The 26,300-nt window shown below is 44.6% G+C and overlaps 2 protein-coding genes across 9 annotated transcripts in view; both read right to left on the reverse strand.

Annotated features, from left to right (window-relative positions):
- Nucleotides 1–14,935, reverse strand: part of PRMT8 (protein arginine methyltransferase 8) — a 30,919-nt gene extending 15,984 nt beyond the window's left edge. The window contains exons 1-4 of one of the 5 annotated variants that reach the window (XM_081207850.1): nucleotides 14,134–14,928; nucleotides 10,257–10,424; nucleotides 8,068–8,223; nucleotides 565–628 (exon numbers count right to left, since the gene is read on the reverse strand). In XM_081207850.1, the coding sequence (XP_081063976.1) occupies nucleotides 565–628; nucleotides 8,068–8,223; nucleotides 10,257–10,424; nucleotides 14,134–14,211 (466 nt within the window). In that variant the 5' untranslated portion in view covers nucleotides 14,212–14,928. Of the gene's footprint in view, nucleotides 1–564; nucleotides 629–4,265; nucleotides 4,622–8,067; nucleotides 8,224–10,256; nucleotides 10,425–12,908; nucleotides 13,042–14,133 lie in introns of those variants that run through there. The other 4 variants (XM_081207849.1, XM_081207847.1, XM_081207848.1 and 1 more) reach the window with 4 other exon arrangements.
- Nucleotides 14,936–22,768: 7,833 nt separating this feature from the next.
- TSPAN9 (tetraspanin 9) overlaps nucleotides 22,769–26,300 on the reverse strand; it is a 129,665-nt gene continuing 126,133 nt past the window's right edge. For all 4 annotated transcript variants that reach the window (XM_081207899.1, XM_081207898.1, XM_081207896.1 and 1 more), the window contains one exon: nucleotides 22,769–24,652. In XM_081207899.1, coding sequence (XP_081064025.1) covers nucleotides 24,581–24,652 — 72 coding nt within the window. In that variant the 3' untranslated portion in view covers nucleotides 22,769–24,580. The remainder of the gene's footprint in view (nucleotides 24,653–26,300) is intronic.

The following is a 26,300-nucleotide window of genomic DNA, read 5'->3' on the forward strand; positions in this document are numbered from 1 at the left end:
AGAGCAATGGTAAGTTCCAGACTAAGACCAAGCTGTTAGTGCAATTTCACCCGTGTTTCCAAATTTCACCAACATCACCTACCTATGAAACACCTGGTGCTGTTGGAGGATTTGACTTTAGGCCCACGGCTGCAAAGGAAGCACCAGGCACACACTGAGGGCACACTCCCAATTCTTCCTTTTGAATTCAGTGGTATGTTTTTACTTGTCCTCCTGTGTATGATGCTCACACCTGATGACAGGTGGGCATGGTTTGGAGTCTCCTGGGCCAAATAAACGAGAGATTCCCAACCATGGGACTAGATGAATTATTAGTCTGGTCCAACAGGACTCTACTTTTTTCTTAGATGTTTTCATATGTGTGAATACTCTGGTTCTTTTTAGTGAATATTTATAGAAGGACTGTAATCTAGAAAGGTGTGTGTGTGTGTGTGTGTGTGTGTGTGTGTGTGTGTGTATGTTTAAAAAATTAATCGCAATAAATCCATAAACCAAAATGCAAACATGGGTATGTAAATACATCAGAAACACTAGGCACCACTAATTTCCTTAAATATGTCTTACTGTGGTCCAAGTGATTTGCCTTGACAATTTTTTCTGAGTAGTCAGATATACTGGAACATTCAATCTAAAGGATGCAGGAGAGAAAGAGAAAGTGCTTTGCATTACGTATTGCAGAACCAATGAGAGGCATTTTATTTGAATCATGCCAGAAACTGTACGGAGAGAGAAAAAACATAATATGAAAATATGTATCTAAAAGAAGCGGGAAATACAAATTTAAGTTTTTAGTGTATATATGCTCATTGAGGCATAGTCTCCATTTTCTTTTCTCCCATTTAGGACAAAATAGTGAGCCACCTTCCTTCCAGATCTGGGGCCACGGAAGTAATGATTTCCCATTTCGTCCCTTTAAGAACCCCAGTTCAACCCTTTGAGACCCCCAAAATGATAACTTGGTTTCGTATCATGACTTCCTACATGACTTCCGGCAATTGCCGACTGGTTAGCGAAGTGAGGAATCTGTTAGAGTCTTTTAGTCTGTAGTGCAAACCTAGACCAACTGTGCTTTAGTAAATAATGTGATATGTGTCAGGGAACTGCCATCGGAGCTAGAGGTGGAGGGAAGGCTCCAGAGGGATGCTGGCAAGGGTCCCAGTAGGGAGAGAGGCAGCCCGTCCGCTGGGGAAGGAAATCAGTGTAACACCAGTAGAGAAGGGGGGCAGATGGGGGAATTGGAGAGGAGGCTCCAAGACTCCTCGCCGGAGACCAGCGGAGAGAGTATGGGTCCTCCGCTGCCCACACCCTCCCTGCGCAGAAGGCTTCCGCGCAGGGAGTCTAGGCGGAGACTAGGCGTCAAGGAACTTTTGTGCTGGAAAAAGTTTATGAAACGCCCACTGACGGATTCTGCCAGCGACTGAGACAGTCACGATGCTGGAGGCTGTTCAGTCAGAAAGGGTTCAACCAGGTAACCTAGCCAGGAGTGGCGGCAACTTACGCACGAGCAACCCCTAAACCCATTACAATATGCTTCTTTCATTTTTCTCTTTGTATTATTTTAATTAATTTTCTGTTGCAAAATCAGTAACAAAGCATTCACAAAACGATTACAGTGGTACCTTGGTTTACGAATTTAATCTGTTCTGGAAGTAGGTTCTTAAATCGAAACCGTTCTTAAACCGAGGCGCACTTTCCCTAATGAGGCCTCCCACTGCTGGTGCCCTTCCACCGCTTGGTTAGACCGAGGTAAAGTTCGCAAACCGGGACACTACCTCCGGTTCTGCGGAGTTCGTAAACCGAATTGTTCGTAAACAGGACTGTTCTTAAACCAAGGTACCACTGTATTGTAATTTCTTTGTACAACATAACATGACAAAACTAACAAAAAAAAATGAATCACTAGGAGGGAGAATACAAAACATAATAATGAGGTGGTTACAAAAAAAATCAATGGATTATTCAATAAATCAAATTGGAACTAAAGAATATTGCCTGCTTATCCATGCCATAATACAGTATATGTTTTAGGTATTTGTCATCCATGTAGTATTTCATTTGTATAGTTAATAAAATCATACCATAGAGTGTAAACATTATTTTATTTTTCTGTGCCCTTGCCATGTTCAGTTCTTGTGACAACTTTTCCATTATGTCTGTTGCCAGAATATATTATACCAATGAACTATAGTCAGTAATGGCAATGTTTTCCAAGTTCTGGCTATTACCATTCTGGTTGCTGTTAATAAATGTGTACCGTATTTTTCGCCCTATAGGAAGCACCGGCCCATAGGGCGCACCTAGTTTTTTTGGGGGGGGGAGAAAAAAAATATTTTCCCCCAGGCGCGGGGCTGGGGCGGGGGAAGCCCGAGCTTCCCCCGACCCCAGCCCCCAGAACAGGCTGCTATCTGCAAGCCTAGGGAGCCCGGCGGGAACTCCCGTGGGCTCCCAAGGCTTGCGGAGAGCTTCCTGAAGCCTGCATTCGCCCCATAGGACGCACACACATTTCCCCTTCATTTTTGGAGGGGAAAAAGTGCGTCCTATAGGGTGAAAAATACGGTAATTAATTCCTTACTTCTTAATTGGTGCATATCTGAAGTATATAAATTAAGCAAGGCTAATGCTGGGGTTATTGGGATTGTCTGAGCTGTAATCTGAGATAGCTCTTAAAAGACAATTCAATTTTTTCCCTATTTGTGGACATTCTCATCACATGTGTTCATATGTACTATAATTTCGTATCCTCTCCATTGGACTTTACATAAGAAACACCATCCATGCACAATTTTTAGTGAACATTTACTAGTAGTTGCTGACAGAGATGTATATGGTGCTTTTGTTCACAGATAGTTGCATTTATCCTTATCAATATTTATATCCCAATTTAGTTCTCACCAGTTTTTTAGATTTTGTTCTCAAAACTGGTTCTCAATCAAGGTTTTGTATAGAAGGGAAATTAATCCCTTAGTCATTATGCTTCCTCTTATCTTTTCAAATTCTGTTAGTTTCCTCATAGCTTCCTTTTTAATTAATCCTTTTAAATTTGTATATGTGTAGGAAACTGATATCCTAACAACCATAAAATCTGATTATTTTCTAAACGTAATCTCTGCTGCTGTAAGAGGTTGTCCCTTGCTATAAAAACCTTTCAAATAATATAACTGGTCTTCTTTCCATACTGTCAGGGAACTGACATCGGAGCTAGAGGCGGAGGGAAGGCTCTCAAATGATGCTGGAGAAGGGCCCAGCAGGGAGAGAGGCAGCTCCGCAGATGGGGAAGCAAATCAGCGCAACACCAGGGATATAGAGGGGCTGATGGGGGAATCGGCGAGAGGGCTCCAGGACTCTTCACCGGACACCAGCAGGGAGAGCACGGGTCCTCCGCTACCCACGCCCACCCTGCGCAGTAGACTTCCGCGCAGAGAGAGTAGGAGGAGACTGGGTGTCAAAACAACTTTTAGGTTGGAAAAGATTTAAGAAACGCCCACGGACGGATTCTGCTAGCGACTGAGGCAGCCACGAAGTGAAGGGCTGCCCAGACTGAAAGGTTTAGCAAGGCAACAAAGCCTGGAGAGGCGGCAACTTACGCACGAGCAACCCATACACATTACACATACAATCACATTTTATTATCTATTTTTATTTTGAGATAAAGGAAGATGCTGTACTGAACTTAAAGTGACAGTGACAGTACTGGGGCTAAAACCTTTGCCCATTTCCCCCATATTCTAAATGACATAAGAGTATAAGGCTTAGCAAGCCAACTCAACTATCAAAATGTATTTTTCATTAATGCTAATACCCCTGTTTGAACACCATCCAATTTCTATATCCTTCAGTGTTGACAATTGGGTTCTCTTACTGGATGACCTCAATTCCATTTGATTAAGTTGGATTGCTTCATAATAGCTACTTAGTTACTTAAGTTTGGAATGCCCCAGCTGGGCAATAAAGATTTTTAGAAATGTGGTTGGTCCAATTCTGCTGATTGTTCAGATGAGCTATTGGTATTCAACCTTGCAGCGTTTGAAAGAAAAAGAGCAATTAAGGTGCAATCATAATTTTGGATGTGGCCAGTCTCTCTGTAATGGAGAGTCTCATTTTATTCCAATGTATCTGTACATATGTTTTTTCAAACAGTGCTATAATTATACTAACATTCAAATTATAGGTCATTTGTACCCCCAGCGATCTAAAACTTTTCCTAGCTATTGGACTCTTCAACATTGTTTTAAGTGTATATGGAGTGGTGTATGAAAAGACATTACCTCTGATTTCTGAAAATTAACTTGCAATCTGGAGACCCTGGAGAACTGCTCCAATTCCGTACATAATATGTTGCCTGCTGTAATAGGGTCAGAGGTGCATAAAATTATATTATGTGCATAGAGGCCTAAATTTTGTTCTTTTCCATTTATAAAAACCACTTCCATTTATAACCACTCCCGTACCAGAGAGGCCATTGTGTAATTTAATTGCTAATGGTTCTAAAATTAAGACAAATAACAGAGGCAACAGAGAGCAGTCTGTTGCATTCCACAACTAAGAGCACATTTTGGAGAATCTGAATTATTTATTCGAATTGCAGCCTGTCTTCTATCATATATGCCTTCCAGAAGTTTTTACAAGTTTTTTTTTTACAAATCCAATTTTTTAAACTACTTCCATTAGATAATTTGGATCTACACATTCAAATACTTAAAAAAAATCAAGTGAGACACTTACTAAAGGTGATGATATTCCCTTTCTCTACTAAAATGAAGAATGTTTAATCATTTTCTTATTGGATCAGTAATTATTGGACCTGGAACAAAACCAGATTGGTCGAAGCGTACAGCCAGTGATCACTTTAGGTTTGTCCAATATGTGTGCAACACTGCAAGGATGCATCATACCAACCCTGGAAGCGACCCAAAAAGTCAAAAAGAGGGCAGCTTACACAGGCCCCACCAACGAGTGTGGGAGTCTGGAACATAACCCCTCACAAATCAGTCGCTGCCTTTATATAAAGGTAAAGGTAAAGGGACCCCTGACCATTAGGTCCAGTCGTGGCTGACTCTGGGGTTGCGGCGCTCATCTCGCTTTATTGGCTGAGGGAGCCGGCGTACAGCTTCCGGGTCATGTGGCCAGCATGACTAAGCCGCTTCTGGCGAACCAGAGCAGCGCACGGAAACGCCGTTTACCTTCCCGCCAGAGTGGTACCTATTTATCTACTTGCACTTTGACGTGGTTTCGAACTGCTAGGTTGGCAGGAGCAGGGACCGAGCAACGGGAGCTCACTCTGTCACGGGGATTCGAACTGCCAACTTCCGATCGGCAAGCCCTATGCTCTGTCCCTTTATATTGCTGCCAATAAATGTTTTAAATCTATTAGCCATAAATCTTTTATAGCCTTGATTTAACAAAGAAATAGGTCAGTCTGATTCAACATAGGTGGGCTCCTTGTTTCCACATTGCAGGAAGTTGGTGACCAGCTAAAATATCCTTACAGTAAGCCTGCAACTTGCATGGGGGTTACATTCCGGGGATCGTACCCAAGGCCAAACGCGTATATAGTCAAAACTCATGGAGCTCAGTGACGGGAGGGGGGGGCTTGCCAAGGCCATTTTTCCTGGAACCTGGCCCCCTTTCTAATACTTCTGGACAGCACTGTAGCATTGTTTCTAAATCAGTCTGAGGGAGTTAGCATGCTCACTGTCTCTTTACCAAGTGGATTTTTAATGGAAAACCCAAGTGTGACACTGTATTTGAGTAATGTGTGACAGGTATTTAGTTTGAGAAAACTTTTGTCAGGAGTTTGGGTGTAACCTTTGACGCCTCCCTCTCTATGGAGGCGCAGGTTGCAGCTACAGCAAAGGCGGTATTTTTCCACCTTCGCCATGCTAAGCTGTGGGTCCCTTACCTTTCTCGCCCTCATCTAGCCACAGTGATCCATGCTACGGTCACCTCCAGGCCCGATTACTGTAACTCGCTCTACGCGGGGCTGCCCTTGAAGCTGATCCAGAAATTCCAGCGGGTGCAGAATGCCGCGGCGAGGCTCCTTATGGGGTCCTTGCCGTGGGACCACATTCATCCAGTGCTATACCAGCTGCACTGGCTCCTGGTGGAGTACAGGGTCAGGTTTAAGGTGCTGGTTTTAATCTTTAAAGCCCAGGACCCCAGTAATATGGGACCACCTCTCCTGGTATTCCCCACGGAGGACCTCACGGTCCACAATTAATAATATCTTGGAGGTCCCGGGCCTCAAGGAGGTTGAACTCAACCAGGACCAAGGCCTTTTCGGCTTTGGCCCCAGCCTGGTGGAACACTCTATCACAGGAGACCATGGCCCTGCAGGACTTGACATCCCTCCACAGACGGAGCTGTTCCGCCTGGCCTTCAGTTCGGGCGCAGTTTGACCCCCCTCTATGGAACCCTGTAAGTTACCTCTTTTATCGGGTCATGTGGGACCAACATGGATAGCTGGCCCTGATGAATACTTGAGGTTCCCGTCCCCTATGGTTGTAATTTCATGGGAAGTCATTTAATTTAATCCTGATTCTAATTTTTAAACTGTATTTTAATCAATTGTTTGATTGTGTTTTAATGTATTTGACATTTGATGTTAGCCGCCCTGAGCCCGGTCTTGGACAGCGAGGGCGGGGTATAAATAAAAATTTACTTACTACTTAGTTATTGTCATATTATTGATTGCTTATTACTATTATTGATAATATTACTATACCGCTATTCTACCATTAATAATTTTATTATGTATACCTCACCCACCTGGCTGGGTTGCGCCACCACTCTGGGCGGCTTCCAACACACTTATATACTATTACTGTATTTTCATAACATAGATAATTGTATATTTATCCCTTTTTGTTTGTTTTTTATTATGTGAACTTCTTTTAAATTAGTGCTATGGCAGTGTATGTTAGTGACAGGAGGAATTACAAAATGCTTTGTATTTTGATATTACTGTACCTGGATGTTGTTGTAAGCTGCTTCTGGCTCAGCTTAGTCTGGAAGAGAGCCAAAGAAATAAAGCGCCAAGTGTGGGGGAAGAGTGACTGGCTGTCAGAAAGTTCTGATGAGGGGTTAGAACCTTCCCCAAGAAATCACTCTAGAGTTACTGACACCCTTTTCCACAGTGAAATATTTTTCTAACCCACCCCCTTCCAGCCTGACTGGCTGTTATGTACTGAAGTTCTCACCCTGGGCCAGCAGGGGGATACTGTAGATAGTTATGCAAATGAAGGATCGAAAGTGACGTTCAATGATTGGATAGTTTTAGAAAGTTGTTACAGTAACGTGGTACTGGAGCTCTATATAAGCAGGCTGACTGAGCCCTTCAGTTCAGTTCTGTTCTGGCCTCTGAATAAAGAAGGGCTGTTTGAAGAATCGCTGTGTCGTCTGATATGTTCGCCCACAACTTAACACTGGCAGATCTAATACTCATCAATTTCCAGAAAATATTTCAAAGGAATCTGAACCAGGAAGTGCAGAGTCACAATCTCAATATGCAGCTGCCATGTTAGAAATTGTGAGGGGAACTTATTCAACTTGAGTCACCTTGTTTACCACTAAACAAATGTCTGACTCCAACCTCACAGATATTAGGACACACCATGTGGCTGAAAAGAGCCAAAGGAATTATCTGTAGGTACAATCCTATGCACATTTCCTTGTCCGTAGGCCCTGTTGCAAATTGTGGGACTTGCAGAAAACACACAAAAGATTGCACTAAGTGACATGTAGCAAGAAAAGAAATGGATGAGAATGACACCAAGATGGAAAGAATATCTAGTGCAGATCCTTTCTAAGTAGGGTTGCCAACTTGGTTGGGGGAGGGGAACTGACCTGGCTGATTTTTTGGCCAATTGCTAGAATTTGTAATATAAAAGCCAGACATTTTGATTGATTGCCAGAACATTTTGCCTGGCTCCATATCCTGACTAGTCGGAGTCCATTGAACTTCACTGTGGGCATCTAAATTTTTAAAATCAAAAGTTGGCAACGCTGCTACAAAGCTGCAAAAATATACATGCAAATGTGACGGGATTTTTCAGAAAATGCTCTTCTTACCCCATAAACTTTCTTGGCTCCTGCCTTTGCTGCAAACATAGAAAGGATCCCTGTGCCACTTCCAACATCCAATACAATCTTATCCTTAAAAACATGTTTATTATGATACATGGAGTTCCTGTACGTTAATGTGCGCACCTCATCCTTCAACATTTCCTGTGTTAGAAAAAGGCACCATATGTTTACTTGAAAATACACGATTTACTTGTGTTCCATTTTTAAAAATCATCATATGTTTTAGCTAGGAAAAATGTTCTCAACTTTGGGGAGAAAACACTTGGAACTTTGCACAGATTCGTGGATTTTGCAGCTATATCTTGGAGGTCGTTTAGTCCATCCCTTGCTCACGTTCCACAGTAACATGAACAACATCAGTAAAATCGCTGTTCAATTATCCGTACTATCTATTGTTTGATCTAACATGGAATTAGGCAAGTGGAAGTTTCTGAGCAAAGTTTGCAGCCATTTTAGCTATATAGTTAAAGCAGCTAACAGTGCCGCTGTAGATAGTTCAGTTGGTTAGAGGGTGGAGCTGGTGGCTAATACATTTTCAAGATAAGGCAGGGTGAGTTCCACCTGCTCAACTACTTCCCTGCGCCTCAGGACCTGCTTCAAATGTGTGTCACGTTTTAAACTGACTATTGGTGATGGTGAGCTGGTGGCCTGCAGGCTACATCTCTCAGCCACTACATCAAAGGTGATGCTGCCTGAAATCTCCACCAAATTTTACAAGTTACAGGGAACCAGGCAGAGGGCCTTCTCGGTAGTGGCGCCCACCCTGTGTAACACCCTCCCACCAGATGTCAAAGAGAACAACAACTACCAGACTTTTAGAAGACATCTGAAGGCAGCCCTGTTTCGGGAAGCTTTTAATGTTTGATGGATTACTGTATTTTAATATTTTGTTGGAAGCCGCCCAGATGGGCGGGGTATAAATAAATTATTATTAAATTATTATTATTAAATTATTATTATTATTATTATTATTATTATTATTATTATTATTATTATTAATCAAAGCATTATACACACATACAAATTCATGTATGAGGGACTGAGGTACAACTAGACCTTGGGAATTCCATTTTTTTATATAAGTCCTTGACCCTTCTTGATTTTGATCACTGTAATATTTATTACATATAACTACATGAGTTCCTGAGGAGCAACTGGCAGTCTGTGTAGACAAGACTGAGCTAGGTGGACTGAGCTAGAGAGGCACAAATACAAGATGGGTGACACCTGGCTTGAGAGCAGTACATGTGAAAAGGATCTAGGAGTCTTGGTTGACCACAAACGTGACATGAGCCAACAGTGTGACGCGGCAGCTAAAAAAGCCAATGCAATTCTGGGCTGCATCAATAGGAGTATAGCATCTAGATCAAGGGAAGTAATAGTGCCACTGTATTCTGCTCTGGTCAGACCTCACCTGGAGTACTGTGTCCAGTTCTGGGCACCACAGTTCAAGAAGGACACTGACAAACTGGAACGTGTCCAGAGGAGGGCAACCAAAATGGTCAAAGGCCTGGAAACGATGCCTTATGAGGAACGGCTAAGGGAGCTGGGCATGTTTAGCCTGGAGAAGAGGAGGTTAAGGGGTGATATGATAGCCACGTTCAAATATATAAAAGGATGTCACATAGAGGAGGGAGAAAGGTTGTTTTCTGCTGCTCCAGAGAAGCGGACACGGAGCAATGGATCCAAACTACAAGAAAGAAGATTCCACCTAAACATTAGGAAGAACTTCCTGACAGTAAGAGCTGTTCGACAGTGGAATTTGCTGCCAAGGAGTGTGGTGGAGTCTCCTTTGGAGGTCTTTAAGCAGAGGCTTGACAACCATATGTCAGGAGTGCTCTGATGGTGCTTCCTGCTTGGCAGGGGGTTGGACTCGATGGCCCTTGTGGTCTATTCCAACTCTATGATTCTATGATTCTATGATTCTACATAAAAGTGGCATGGTTTCTCCCCCCCCCCCCAGAGCAGCCTGGGAGTGCGGGACAGCAGTGCACAGCCAGCCCGCTGCTGCCAAGCCTACCCCGCTGCCGGCTATGGGGGGAGTAGTGCTGGGAGGCGGTAGTGCCAGGAGGTGGGTCGCACCTACAAATAAGCCTTGAATTTTAAAGGTGCGGCTTATTTGCGGGTGCGGCTTATATTCGAGCCAATACGGTAGTGTTTTTTTAAGGGATTACCTCATGAATTCCAAAGTGGGCATATGAATCAAAGTAATAATCCCTTGATGTCATCTCTTCTGGATTGAGGAATTTTGCTATTTTCCCTCTGCCTGGAACAGGAATGGTGGATTGGACAGGCTTTGGAACAGCTGGAGGCTGAATGGGTGGGGAAGGACCATTGCCAACCTAGAAAAGAAGAAGAATTATGGAAATTCTCACTCTGCCGTGAGAGAACAGCAGAGATTTAAAATCACAAAATATGCAGCAAAGTATGGAAATATAGGCTGTAAAACACTCATAAGTCCTAGCCACTCTTCTGCACACACATCAGAAGAGAAAACTCATATCTAGAATAGATCTAATTTAGATTTAGTATATTCCTTAGAATTTCAGTGGATGAGAGCCATGGCCTGTATAGACCATTTTTAATCTGTTGGGAGAATTCTACATTCATCTCAAGGTGGCCTCAGTGCTCTGGCTCAGGACTTAATGGCCTCCATGAGAACCACAGGGCTGTCCCAATATGGCAGAACGTGACCTGATTTTTGCAACAAAGCTGATTTGAGCACACGGTCATGGACAAATGATTCCCTGGTGAGGTCTGGGCTGGATGCGCCTCTCTGCCTCTGCAGAGGAGGAGAACCATTGAGATAGTTTGCCCTGGAGAATTATAGAATCAGGTTGTTTCCTGAATGCTCTGAAGAATTTTCTAGCCGATACAGCTGGCACTCCTGTTGAGGCCGTTCTCTTACTGTGGGAATCGTGAGATGTGTAGGCCTTCAATGCAATTGTTCCTGGGTATCCTTGCCAACACCATGAAGTACTCGGAGACGTGTATGTGATGAAGGAGGAAGGGTGACTACGGGAACGCAGTGGTACAAAGCTGAGTCTGACTGAACATGGGTAACAGTGTATTATTGTGGAAGCAATGATAAGGGAAACTTATTTCTCCACCACCTGCATCCTCTAGCAATTATTTTATGTAGTCAGTGGCTTTCTGTCATATGGCTAGCAGAGCAGTTATTGTTCCCCATGCTACTTATATGAAGCCATTTTGAGATGATGCCAAATCAGGGAATTTGGACTGAGGTGGCACCCAATGCTGATGACACCAGCTTTACCCCTCCACACCATCAGAATCAGGAAAAGAAGACCAGTGCCTGGATGTGAATCCAGGCAGGAGGGTGGCTTCATGGGGGGGGGGTCCATGAGGTGTGGACACCTTCCCTGGATTAAGGCTGCACTTCCCTTGAAGAAGCAGGTCAGTCTAACAAGATCAAACATCAATGGTACCCACCTGCTCTTGTTAATAGTTAGTAATCACTTTCAAAATAGTCATCAGTCATTGGTTATCAGTTATTCAGGAAATCAATTAAGGCTTATCACTTCAATGAGTCATCATTCTGTAGTCTTAATTTGAAAGAAGCACCTGATACATCATCTGACAGAGGTCAATAGTAGACGACATTAGTAGATAATTATTTGAAGATAACATTAAATGTAGGTGTTAGGTCCAAGTTAACAAATATAGGCTTGACAGACCCACCATAATTACTTACTCATTTTTAAACAATATTTATTCAAACAGAGATGTCTGAAGTTTCTTCAAACAATGACTGAAGCAGTGGTGTGTGGTGAAATTTTTCATAGGGAACAGTTAGGACCAGAGGTGCTAGCTTGTGAGAGGCATGGGGAGTCGGTGTCATGCATGTGCATGACGTCCTAATGAGCATCGCACCTCCCTCCCTAAGCAGGGCGGAAGCTTCCCGAGACAGGGAAGGAGGGACCAGGGGAACATTTACGGCCTAGGACCCTCGTACCTACGGGACCGCCTCTCCTGGTATGCCCCACAGAGAAACCTACGGTCTGCAAATAATAACATCCTCAAGGTCCCAGGCCTCAGAGAGGTTAGGCTGGCCTCAACTAGAGCCAGGGCCTTTTCGGCTGCGGCTCCAAACTGGTGGAATGCTCTGTCACAAGAGACTAGGGCCCTGCGGGACCTGACATCTTTCCGCAGGGCCTGCAAGACAGAGTTGTTCCGCCAGGCTTTTGGTCAGGGCGCAGCCTGACTCCCTCCTCTGGCAACCTGCTCAGAATTTTGCTTAATTGGTTGCCATCAATTTGATTTAATTAATTTTTATAATGAAATATTTTTAGATTGTGTGATTATTTGACTGATTATTTGATTGTTGTTAGCCGCCCTGAGCCCGGCTTCGGCTGGGGAGGGCGGGATATAAATAAAATTTATTATTATTTTATTATTATTATTATTATTATTATTATTATTATTATTATTATTTAGGAGACTAGCCTAGTCCCTTAGTCCAATGACCGCACGGCACTGGACTGAAGTAACAAAAGCGATCAGTCATCAGTGAGTTTATGGTTAAGGTGAGATTTGATACTTGCAGAAGCACCCTTGAACGCCTTAACTTCACAACAGAAGAGGGTGGGTTATAACATAGAGTTAGTAAGGTAAGAACTACGGATATGTTGTAAGAGATAAACTTACCGTTATCTTGTTAACTCTATCTTCAGTAGAGAATAGCTACCCATTTTTAATTAGTTTATAATGTTACTCTCCCTTTAGCAAACATTTAATTTCAATATGAGAAGAGCCTGCGGAATCTAAGCGGAAATCTTTGCAGCCAAACAGATCACAATCATCACCTGGTATTCTGGGGCATGTTGTTTTGAACATGGAGGTTCTACCTGGCTACCACAGGTCATTTGGATGCAGCCTAAGGAGGGCAAACTCATTGCTTTCCGTTTCCAAGCTGAACATTTTCTACCTGCCTTCACAGGGTGAGGAGGAGGAGGACGGGAGAACATAACGTTGTTCGAATAATTAAAGTTTAAGGTCTCAGCTAATACGCTCCCCCACCTTCAAGCATCTCATCTTAGGTAAAACAACTCTAACCAGCCAGGCTGTGACCTTCATTCGAACCCCAGTTGCAGGCGGCGCGGCACTTTGCAGATGCTCCGCCCGCCTGGTGCTGTTTTTAGCATCGTCTCCCTCACAAAGTGTTTGCAGGAGCTTCCATGCAGCACCTGCCATGTGGCTCCCGCCTCGATTTTTTTATTTTTTTTTGCTTTAATCATTCTCCTTTGAGATCATTCCAGCCACCTCGCGTTCAGGCGCATTTAGAAATCTTTCTTGCACGTAGGCGAAGAGTTGTGGAGCTCAGATTGGAGGCAGATTGCGATGCGGGGGGAATTAAACATTTCCAGGACACCCTCCTCCCCCCGCAAGAGCCAAGACCCAGGCAAAGTAGGTCAGCGCCCTGCGCGAGCCTGGCCCATCGGCCAGCCGGTCGAAAGTCTTCGGGGAGGGGAGCCCGGCGTACAAGCTGCGGGCAGAAAGGGACGTGGGCTCCTCGGGCGCCCGCCTGCGCGCAGCCCCGACTCCCGGGAAGGCCCTTCCCGCCCCAAGGAGTTTCCGACGCCGCGGCGAGGCTGCTTCGCCACGTGGAGCCGACCGACCCGACACGATCGCGCGCCCCGCCGCTCGCTCCCTCTGCGGCGCCCGGGCCAGCTCCGCCGGGCACTGCGGGCTGCATCCTGCCCTCGCCGCTCCGCTCCAGGCAGCCGCGCTGCCGGAGGCGCTGGAGAGCAGCCTGTCCCGCCCGGGAAGGAGCCGGAGAGGAGGGAGCCCCGGCCGGGCTGGGAGAAGGTGGTCCTGCGCAAAAAGGAGTCAGCCCCGCGCGCCCCCGGGCAGGGAGAAGCCCCGGCGGACCCCTCGGCGAGGGGCCGGAGGGAAGGCGAGAGGTGCCCGTCTCCGCGGCGCTGCCCTTTCTTCGCCGGCCGGGGAGCCGAGGCTGGGCGCCGGCGACGCCCGGCTCCGGGGCGCGCTCAGGTGGGGGCCGGGGGGGGTGCGCGTCGCCCGCTTTCTCACCTCGGTGTTCTCCGCCGCCGCGCTCTCCGCCATTTTCCTCCTGAGGAGCAGGCAGCGCGAAGAGTGTTTGGTGCCCATAGGAGCCGGCCGAGGGGTCCGCGGGTGGCAGCTGGCTCGCTTCCTCAGCCCTCGGCCAGGCTGGCGCGCTCCGGCGGTGCGTCCGCGCGTGCCTTTCGGCTGCCCCGCCAAGGCTCCGGCGCCCGTCGGCTCCGCATCCAGGCTCCCCGGGCTCCCTCTCCAGCCCGGCCGACTTTGCCCGCCTCGAACTGCCGCCGCCGCCCGGGGCGAGCAACAGGCGCTTCAGGCGTCTCCGGAGGCCCCTCGGCCGCGGAAGAGCGAAGACCCGACGCCGCGGAACTTGGGCGGACATGGATCAGCTGCCCCGTCTGGGGATCCGGAGGCGACGCGGAGCGCGAGGGGGGCCGGCGGGCGGCATGGCCCGGGACTGCTCGCCCGCTCGAAGGCGCCCTCGGAACTCGCTCTGGGTCCGCTCGCCTCTCCGGAGAAGATGTTGTGGGTCAGCCCATTAACTCCTCTCCCTCCGGCTCGGCAGAAGGGAGCTCACGTCGTGCTTGCGCCGCGAGTCTCTATGGCAACTCCCGGGCTTCCCCGCTGGGCTCTTGTGCCGGGGCTGCGCTGCAGAGTCCCCGCTCCGGGCCCGCCGGCAGCCGAGGGACGGCGCGCCTTCCTTCCTGAAGAGCCCCAGCTTCCCAAGGACGGGTCCTGAGCCCCATCGAAGCAAGCGCGCCTTCCTGCCTTGGAAATGGTGCGGGGCTGCGTTACCTTGCGCTGCACTTGTTGCAGCATCTGGGGATGAGGCGGGAAGATAAAAATAGAAAACAATAGAGGTGCCCCCCCCCCTCCAGCACCTGACGCTCCAGTTCTGCTCTGTCCTCAGAGGACCTCTTTGGCAGGCAGTGCAGCAGAAGCGCAGGCCGGCGTTGGGCGAGGGCGCCGAGGAGGCCGCCAGCTCCATTGAAGGAAGCGCAGCTTAGGGAACAAAGCGTGTCAAAAGCTCCCTTCCTCCATTCCCGGGCAGAGTCGACCATTAGGCAGCGCAAACAGATTTGAGGGTCTAATTGGAAGGGCAAACGATCGATCACTGTTCAGCTTATCTATATGGCTAGATCGGTTTGGCTTTTCTGCCTGAAGCCTCAGCTCTCCAGGAGTGTAAGCAGAAAGGGGAAGGGTACTGAAGGTACATTACCCCGCCTCCTCCAACTATACCCATTTAAGAATACCTCTAAGCACGTGCAGAGTATCTTTCCGTTTTCACTGGGCAACTGCAGCCTCTACACAGTCAGAACTGGGGAGTTGGGCTTCCTTGCAAGGCAAGATTGCACAGGTGGCTTCCATGCAGATGTTGAAGGAACCCATTGAAAGCATTACTGAGGACCCCCCCCCCACACCTTTAGTGGTATTCCCATAGCAAATCACTGTAACTCCAACAGTTTTATTTTACTCCCAATGGCACACTTTCCCATTGTCTCTCAAATCAAAATGGTGGCAACTAGTAATTGCTGAGGGGCATATAGTCCAACCCTTTGCAATGAAGGAATCTCAGCCAAGTTCATTACCACACCCTGGGAATGCAGAGAGATAAATCACAAACTAAACAACTCGATGTACTTTACAAAAATTCATTAACAACCATGTGCAGCACTTCAATACCATGAAATCTTCATACATACCCAACTCCTTCAACCATTCCTCATCAGGCTTTGCTTCTAGACTCTCCTCTGCAAACCTTCCAGCTTGTCAACATCCTTTTTAAATTGTGGCACCCAAAACTGGGCGCAGTATTCCAGGTGGGGTCTGACCAGGGCAGAATACAGTGGAACTATTACTTCCCTTGACCTGGACACTAGACTTCTGTTGATGCAGCCTAGAATAGCATTGGCTTCATATCACAGACCAGCCTTTTATGTTGCCAGTCTTAGCCATATTTAACTTATTTGAAGGTGCTAACGAAGATGTCACATTCAAAGACTCAGTATTTGTTTGTTTTAGTAATAGCACACCTAGAAATAGTGCACTAAAGGCTCACATTAGAAGATACTTTCCTTGGACTCATGGTATGGTAGGCTTTGGACCATTGCTGTAGCTGAAAGAGTAACATATCAACTTCAAAAAAGCACAAGGACACACAGAAAGAGCCAAATTTCCCATCATTTCATATTCAGTTTTTAATTGAATTACGAACCAGGCAGAGGGCCTTCTAGGTAGTGGCGCCCTTCCTGTGGAACTCCCACCAATCAGATGTCAAGGAGATAAAGAACAGCACAACTTTTAGAAGACATCTGAAGGCAGCCTTGTATCAGGAAGTTTTTTTTAATGTTTGATGTTTTATTATGTTTTTATACTTGCTGGAAAGGGTATAAATAATAATTTTTTCTCTTTCTTTCTTTCTTTCTTTCTTTCTTTCTTTCTTTCTTTCTGCTTACACTGAATACTTAGATATTCTGAAAGGTTGCAAGGGCCCTTATGGTCTTGCATTTAAAAGTTTGAAAACATTTGTTTTTCAAACAATCTATTTTGAAAATTGTCTTTGTTTGCTTCTCATGTGGGCCCCTCCTGGAATACTGGGATTCAATTAGCTTTTTGAGGCTCTCCAAAGTCCCACCTTCTCATAGGTTTCCTGATGCCCATTCGACTGCTTCAATCATCAGAACTGGCACATAATACCCACACTATCTGTAATGACTAGATCTTTTTATATGGCAGCACCAACACTTTGGAACTCCCTGTCTATTGAGGTCAGGCAGGCACCTTCCCTGTATTCTTTTCAGTGCCTGCTAAACACACTGCTATTTAGACAAGCCTATTCAGGTGTTTAGGAAGTTTGTATGAGTTATGATTTGTTTTAGTCTATTCTATTGCCTGAACCTTCTGTATGGTTTAAACTATGGCTGTAACTTTCTTTATAAAAATTTTTAAAAATCTTTTTGTAAACTCTTTTGGTTTCCCCCCCTGCAGTCAAGTGGCAGATACATTTTATGAAATAGATAAATAAATGCCAACCACTCAGGATGTCCATAGTTGTCATTGTGTTCAAGTGTACTCAAAAGAATTCGCAGTAGAATTAGACACATTCATATGCATAGACCTCTAAAAGCAGTAGCTTTTAGTAGCTCTGTTCCTTCACCATAAGAATATGGTATCAGAAAGACAAAAATGCACAAATAGTGATGCCCAGCCCTTTTGGGTATGTGTGGCCCAAGTTAGACCAACCACAGGTCAAGTCCTTATGCCAGATACATAACGGCTTCCTGTTAGCCACACATAGGCCACAGCCAGAACCACAAACTTTTTGCAGTAGCTGAGGAGTGTCACAAATTTATATATGTATAAAAGGCAAAGAAAAACACATATAAAACTCTGCACATGGTTATTAAAAATGAACAAAACAAGAAGCTTTGCTTCAACCTTTAATATAAATGCAAATCAACAGTTGTATATGCTTAAAATGTTTTTGCTCAATATGAAATTTTATTTAAAAACATGCTAAAAGTGTGTAGTTAAATAATCAAAGCAACATTTGTTTTCTTTTTGAGGAAATGCATACCCACCCCCCAGATGCATACCCACCCACCAAAAACGTAGTTTTAAAATAAAGTCAGTCAGCATCCCTTTTGCCAAACAGTTACAGGACAATTAGTATTCATTTAGAGTATAATCCAATGATTTCCCTTGAAATATCTGGTTTTCTTAACTCAAGAACAGTATTGCTTTTGTGTTGTCTATGCAGCAATCTGCCCTGCCCTATGTGGGGTACAATTCCACCCACTCCCATGCTAAGTGGAGCTGGTGTCCTTTTGTTCTGGCCCCCCATTGGCATCACTACCTGCAATGGGGGACTCACATACACCTCCCACATGCCAATTGAGTCATCTTTTTCCTCCCCCAGGGCATGAGCACAGGGGACTCCGGTGAGCCCAAGGCTTCAGAGTGCCCAACACCAGCTTTCCATGGCTATCCATGGTTTGTTTCATTCTCGGCAGCATGGTCTGGATAATGCTTAAAAGACTACAGGAAATATCTATGTGCTATGCATTCATAAAATGTAAGTGAGCACTCTACAAAAAATAAGGTTTAAAAGAAGGCAAAATGGCCAGCTACCTGATTCTAGGCCTTGTTGTTAGTGAGGAGGTAAAGTAGTATCTGGGCTATACCACTATGCATTCATGGTTTCTTCCTACATGGAAAACATTAGCATGTCAGGGAGAAGGATAGTCTAGAATCCTGTTCCCTGGCACCTAATTTCTATATATGGTGGGACTGTGTGAGCCATATGCTGCCTGAAATGGAACAGCTCTGATACAGCTTTAGCCACCTCAGTGAAAATTAGCAGGGTGTCCTACTGCACCGTCAGAGACCAAGACATAATCCAGGGATTGCAATCAGATAATCTGATTATCCATTAGCAACAGGGTATAGAGGTGCTTCACAATTCAGATATACAGAGACAGGTGTTTAAGTATAGATATCTGTTGTTAACACGTTTACATATTTGCTGGAAGAAACCTAAGTCTACCAATGCACAACATGTGGAGCTGCTGTTGGTTATCAGTGAATTAGGCTTTTTCTGCCTTATAGTTAACCATTTTATCTTTTTTAAAATGGAAACCCTGAAAAAAAAAATCACCAGAGATTAACATTCAACAGATACCACTGTGCAACTTTGAAAGGATTTTCAATTCATATTGCTGCTTGCTTTTCTGTGAGGTAGCAAGAGCTGGTTCAAGGATAACACTTGTGTTAATTAATTCCTCTAACACTCTAGAGAAAGGTATTCACAAACTCACGAGTATGAATGCCATATTAGGGGATAAATGCAGACGAACTTAAAGCACATGAAGACAGCATTAGCTAGAATGAAGAACACGGAACTTTCTGCCCAACCCAGTAAAACTAAGTTCTCCCTTCTGCCCCAGCAACATCTCTTTATTTATTTTCTTACATTTATATCCCCTTACTTCCATCATAGAACTCAAGTGACCCCTGTACAGTTTAGTAATGAAACCTATCACACTGTGATCACATTGCACATTCCATCCCATACAGACAATGCCAGTGATTTGGAATGGGAGAAGGAAAATGCGTTATAGCAGAGCATTATAACAGAGCTGAATCTCTCAGGTGTTCAGAATCATGTCATGAGGGAAGAGTGGGACCCAGTGGCGTAGCGTGGGTTGTCAGCACCCGGGGCAAGGCAAGTAATTTCTGCCCCCTAACCTGTGGATTTGTGCCCCCTAACCCATGGATTTGTGCCCCCTAACCCTAACCCCCAGATGTTGCGCCCGGTGCGGCCGGCCCCCCTGCACCCCCCACACTACGCCATTGGTGGGACCTTCCTCCAGGGACCCTGGAGCTATTTAAATCACGCGGTGGGCAGAGGTGTGGAGAGCAGACTCCCCACTTCCGACCTTTGTATCATACATGGAGCGTGATGGAACAGCAAGCAGAGTTGTGCTCTAAGCTCCATGACTATGTTGGGAATGAGAAAGAAGGGGGACTTGCCCTTTTTAGCAGAAGCTTAATGTTCCTTGGCAGATCTAGTTCTATCTTGGATACAGGAAGAGAGTTGTAAGATGACATCAGTTTAATCTTACACTACGAAGCATTTGTCTTAGACTTGAAGCATTTGTCCTGCAGACAAGTGCCAATTTATCCCCCCCCCCACCGCCCCATCCATCCAATGGCAACATGTAATTGAGCCACTGGTAAGCGACATACTGATCTACATCTCTGAAGTCAAGCCTCAGCAAATGATATGGAGGAGTGATGGACTCCTTGGGGCTGCAGAGATACAGGCTGGATTTTTCACCTCTTGTTTTGTTTTCTTTCTTTTTATTCTAATGCCTGCTTAATTGACATAAGAATGTGCGATTTGGGAGAGAGTGGGAATAGTTTAACTTAACTGGATGAGGGAAAATCTATGGTAAAAATGAGAAAGAGGTAGAGATGTGGCGTAATATTTAATAACGGAAACAATTTTTTAAAGCACTCATTCACACACACACACACACAAAACACCTTGGGCACCTGTCCATTCATAAATCCCAACTCAGAACAAATCAGACATACACGTGGTCCCATTTCCCCCAATTTAAAAGTAAGCCATCTTCTTGCAACCTCATCTGAGTATCTCAGGTCTTAAAAAGTAAATATGAATGAAAAAATATTTCCCAATATGGCTCTTAGTGCATCAGCAAGGCATCACTGCAAGGACTTACACCTTTATCTGAGAACCAGTAAGTCCTGACAGTATGTAAAAGCCTACCATTCTGAGGCTGCTGTACACACAGCACAACTGTACACATGAAGAGCCTCAATACAGGGGCAGAGACAGCAGAAATGAGAAAGCGAAAAAGGAGTGGGGAGCAGCAAGTGTGGACAGAACAGAAGCCAAAAGCACTCACTGCAGGAGGAGACAGCAGGACACTCCCTTTACTTCCTTGGTAAGCAACCTGTAAGTCTGTGCCAAACTTTTAGAATTTGAAGAGTGGGGACTTTTTTGATTCCATGGGTCAGCTCATTATCTTGGCTGCTTGGCTGCTCAAGGAAAATTCGACAGATTGGGCAACCTACCTTTCAATCACATGATGTTAACATGACATTTCATGATTGACAGGCAGGTTGTCTCACTCACTTTTCAAAATCCCTTGCATGGTGTTCCCAAGCACCTGACAGTGCTTTGAAATGTGTGGACCATACAAGCTTCTCAAAGCCTGCACTTAAGAGCTTCTCCCTGGCTGTGCGCAAGGAGCATTGGATGGCTTTAATGTTGCTCAGTTTCGCTGTGCACACCTATTCCCAGCAGGCTTCCGTCTGTTATCTCCCCCCACATGGAGAGCAGAAATTAGCACTTTGCCAGCCCTGTGGCTGGTGCTCACCAGAGAAGTGCCAATCCAGCCATAGAGTTTGGGAAGGCCTTTATTTCTTCCTTCCCCTGGAAGGTACCTGTAACTAAACGGAGCGTAATTTAACCCCCCCTCATCAGCTGATGAGTGAAGGTTACATCTTGCTGCATTATGTCCTGCCAGACTTGAACCGTGCCCTCCTGCCCATCAGTTGACATCACAAGTGATGTCAGGTGATTGACAGGAGTGTGTGCTTTGGAGGAAATAGCATTGTTGGGCCAAGACTGGCTTGGAGGTTCCCCAAACTGGATTGCAGTAACCAAGCCAGAAAGGAAGCATGTGACTCTGCATATGCTTCATAAATACCCCCTGATATGAGTACATACATACCCTGCATACTCCATACATACCCCCCTGATATGAGTGGTGACTGCTTTCATGGTGAGTGTTCTTGTACCCTGTAGCTGTACCCTCTGATGGTTAGTCCAATCCACTTCTGGACTGGGTGAGTATAAGAGAATGTTCTGGCGAATGTCAGAAATAAGGGAGCTACACAGCTACTTTGGGGCCGATAAGCACAGTTGAAAGGACAACACCCAACTGAAGCAACACTATAAGCAAGTCGACCAAAGTGGTTCAGCTTTCTTTTCCATTCACATCTTCTTTTTATGGAGCAGCAAAATAAACAGAAATCCCCTTGTGAAACTGAGATCAAAGAGAGGGCATTACTGCAAGAAACAGCAACAGACAGAGGTGTATGTTCAAGGACATGCAGGAATGTTGACAAAAAAGTGTGCAATGTGCGATGCAATTCTGAACCACCTTTGAAAATGGAAGGCAGAGCAGCCGTCTTGTGTGCAAAGACACACATACACATTTGAAATGAACAAAAGCTATCCCTAGTAAACATATTGAGCAAAACACGAAATTCATCCCCTTGCAGTCATTTCTATTTGGATCTGCCACACACTTTACTTGCTTCTCATCCCCTTCATCTCCTTTGTTGAAATGCAAAGTTTGGAATAATTGCAAATATTATGAAACTGTTTCTCAGAAAAACTAACAATTACGATCCTTGAAGGGCAAGATGGTGCTATCCTTATTTCAAGCTTCACAAAACTCATGGAATTAGAATGAACAGCCCAGCTTGGGACTTTAAATTTGTGCACCAGTGTTCTCATGCAGATCTCTTTAGGACCCATATATACAGTTAAGTGGCAAATAATTTCCATGACTTTGGGCAACAGGAAGGGATTGTGTATTTGTCTGGACAGTCTATATATCAAGACCAAGGCTTTATTTCTGATATTCTATTTTATGTGTATGAATGATTAGTTTTGGTTATTTTAGAAGAGGGATTATTTGAGCATGCCATCTCCTCCCCATCCGCAGCCTAAATGGCACAGTCCTGGAAAATCTTTATTACTTGATTAGCTTGATAAGGCAGGCATTTTGTAAAGGGCCATCCCACAGTTTATTTTTAACATGGAGGTCCATTTCTAAGTTGTAAAATGTGAAGCAAAAACTCCTGTGTGAATGTTTCAGAACTACGGGAGGAACTGTTATTAATAGAAATAAAAAATATATTATGCTACCCAACGTAAGAGGGCTTTTAAATAGCAGGGGCAATGTAAATTTTCATTTTCCACAATTCATCACTCTTTTAGAACCTCCACGACTTGCCAAGGATGTCATCTGCGTGGCGAGCACACGGATTTCAAGTAAGTTTATGACAGTTCTGCATTGAAAGAATTGGAGAATGAGAAAAATGGTAGCACTTAGATATTTCTTTCATTTCTTTTGATCAGTTTCTACTTCACAACAGCAGTTCAAACAGTTAACACTGATTTGCAAGATTGTTTACGTTTCTAATTAAAAGGTTGCATATCAGCTGACTGTTAAAGCTCAATATATTTTACCAGTTGAACCGATGCAATGCAGTTCACTGTCTGGAAACATATAACTTGGGTAAAATGGACCAAAACACTGTCTGCGTTTTTGAATTCTCCCTGGCAGTATGCCTGGGGACTGTAATGATGAGCCTGTCAAAATTTACTACTACACTCACAAGGTGCATTAGGATTCAGAACAATGAATAGGTTCGGTTTTTATGCTTGAGATTTTTCAGGCCTTGCTGAAGGTTTTGTAAAAAAATAACCTAGGCTGGACCTCAGCACTCACCTGTCAACTCACAGGACTCCAGGGCTTAGAAGGATGGAGAGGGCTGTCAATCTGCATTAAACATGTACTGGTTTAATAATACACAATTCCCCAAACTCTGATAGCGGAAGCACAGTTTTTCTGGAAAAAGTTCATTCTTAAACCACAAAAAGCCTGAATGTGTTAAAATTCACCCCCTTCAGAGGAGTCCCTTCCACATCTCTCTTAACCAGCAGGCAATTCTGCTGTTTTCTCTGTGACTGGGAGTGAGCAAATAATCCAGCCACATGCCTTGCAGCAACTGTGCCCCATATGGTGTCTGAATGAAAGCAGGAAAAGCAAAACCAGGGAATCATTCAGAAGTATAGTGGGCTGCCTCTGGTTAGGTAACTGGAGTTCATAGGAACCTTTACATATTGTGGTAGAGTAGCAGTTACCTTCACACAAAGTTTGGGAGTTGCTCTTTTAAGGTCTGATGTTTCTTGTTATGGAGAATCATAGGTCATATTCCCTTTCTGTCTCACAGATGAAAACCCTGGTGTGGTATTTTTAAATGCATACTAACAGAATTATCAAAAGTATTGGCCTGAAGGGATCACAGCCAGTTCTGAGACTCTCACGAACGTGCTTTGCTTCAATCTCACATTAGATGTACGTTTAAAAAATCTTAGGCATGTATCTTAAAAAGTGATATGTGACCCAGGCCCCATCATGACATCAGGGCTGAGCTGAGAGTAACACAATGACTGTGAGTCATTTAGCTCCAGCTGCACCTTTCTTTCTGGATATAAATTTCAAACACTAAAAATGGCATCCATCAAAGACTGCACAGTAGAACTCTGAAAAAAAAGCATAAGAAAAAGGAGAGAAACGGTAAAAATGTATAAACCAGGGTACTAAATTCTAGTATACACAGTAAGATAATAATAAGATATTCCCCTTCAAAAACAAAAGCCCTACACCCCAAGCAGCTCAAATTCACAGAATCTCCATTTGCGTGGTTTTTTTCAAGTCTCCCAGTATTATGTTCGGCAAAAGCTGCTTGTGACCCGTGAGATGGAAACGATTTTTTCCTAGAAGTTAAACACACACCAGTCGGGTTATCCTCAATGCTCTAATACAGATAGCAGTGTAAAGGTTGTTCCTTAAATAATGTTAGAGAGCAGTATAAACAGTGGGTCTACAAAGTAGTGCAGAAAGCTGATTTGCTCTCAGTAAATTTCCTTTCTTCTTTGGCAAAAATGGTAAATGAACAGAAACGAAAAGGAAGTCCAGTAATACATTGTGCTTAGTCACGTGATGGATGGTAAGATGGAGGCCCCAAGCAGGTATAGCTTGATTTTCTATTTCAGAGTTGTTTTTCTTCCTCCTGCACCCGCAGTGCCAAGAGAGAAGTCCTGACGCAGTTAACAATGTAATGTTTCTTAGGCATCGTATTTTTTACCAGTCCTGTGAATCTGCTGGAAGAGAGTCATGGAAAAAGCCATGCCAAGTATCTGAAAGAGAACAGAGGGAATAATTCAGGAATTAGAATTTGAATGGCACTCTTTAATGGTTCGGACTAGCACACCACACAAATCTCAGCAATCTTTACAATAATCCCATAAGGCTATTGTAAGACTATCATGACGGGTTGGCTGTACAGAGGAGAATTCTGACTCGTCTGAGGCAAGTGAAATTCAAAGCAAACTGAAAGCAATTTTAGACCGTTTTATCAAATTGAAACACTTCAAAGAAAGCTCAAAGTGTTTTTGATAAAATTCCCCAGAATATTTCCCCACTTCACACATCTGAAGAGAGCTCCGTTCCTCACGTGCCTCCTGCGCAGCTTTAGAAAGAGAGGACTTGTAAGCACACGGGTTCTTCTGAATAATCGGGACCTCTTGCTCAAGGTAGATTTCCAGCCACAAGGAAAACACACAGGATGCTTCCTCAGTAACGTTTAACATGCAACGGGTAGATGAGTTAGAAGCTGGGGGTTGGGGTTGGCCAGTGGGGACGGTCCTGCTCCTCACAAACACGTTCTAGGTGTACATGGATTATATCCCTCTAGGTGTACATGGATTATATCCCTCACTTCAATCTCCCAGGACATTCTATACAAGATCTCAAAGTAGCTGTTTTACTACAAAGGAATTTCAGAAATAGACTGGAAAGAGAAGCTGCTGAATTGCAACTCATTACCAAACTTAAAACCATGGAGAGACCTGGTATGAACAAAGACATTGGATTCTTATCTCATTATACATGACCAAGCCATTTTTCACCTTCTCACCCCTTGCCTTTTCCTGTAAGACCTATTGCAGTCGTTAAGAGTCGTCAACAGGCTCATCTCAGCTATCTGCCAATCTCCCATTCCCACCACCCTTCTGAGTAATACCCCTCCCCACCTTCTCACTATATAGAAGGATCTGGCAACTTCTGTTTCAGTGTATCTGAAGAAGTGTGCATACACACGAAAGCTCATACCAAGAACTAACTTAGTTGGTCTTTAAGGTGCTACTGGAAGGAATTTCTTTATTTTGACTATGGCAGACCAACACGGCTACCTATCTGTAACTGAATCCCTCTAGTATGTTTGCAGTGAGGTGAAAAACTTTTAAAATATCCTGCTCATTCTGGTTGTTCTTTTCTGCACCTCTTTCAGCTCTATAATATCATTTTTTAGAAGTGGTGAGCAAAGTAATCCAAATGTGGTTGCCCTGTATATATTTATTTTATTGGCACCTATATTTATGACCCTTTTCCTAATGGAATTTGCCTTTTTCACAGCTGCCATATATTTTAAATCAATCAATCAATCAATCAATCAGTACTTGCTGGAATAGGGAGCAGAAAGGGACCGTGCCTCAGGACTTCTTGCTGCAGCATCCGGTCCAGGAGTAGGAATGAGACAGATGACATGGTTGCAGAAGAAACATAATTACATTTCATATCCCTGGATTCTCTCCTGAGCCTCCTGAAGCACATTTTAATGGCTGCCTTGAGAAGGCTTGTCAAGCTTTCTTCCCTCAACAGTGAGAGAAGAAAATGGAGAGCAAACGAGTGCTGCCTGCCCTCTGGGGCCTTGTCCGCGACTTCTTGGATCTCCTCTCTGCACCAGTCCCATGGCTGGTGGCAGTGGCGTAGCGTGGGTTGTCAGCA

The sequence above is a fragment of the Podarcis bocagei genome, assembly GCF_964188305.1.
Source record: "Podarcis bocagei genome assembly, chromosome: 9".
Classification (NCBI taxonomy): domain Eukaryota; kingdom Metazoa; phylum Chordata; class Lepidosauria; order Squamata; family Lacertidae; genus Podarcis; species Podarcis bocagei.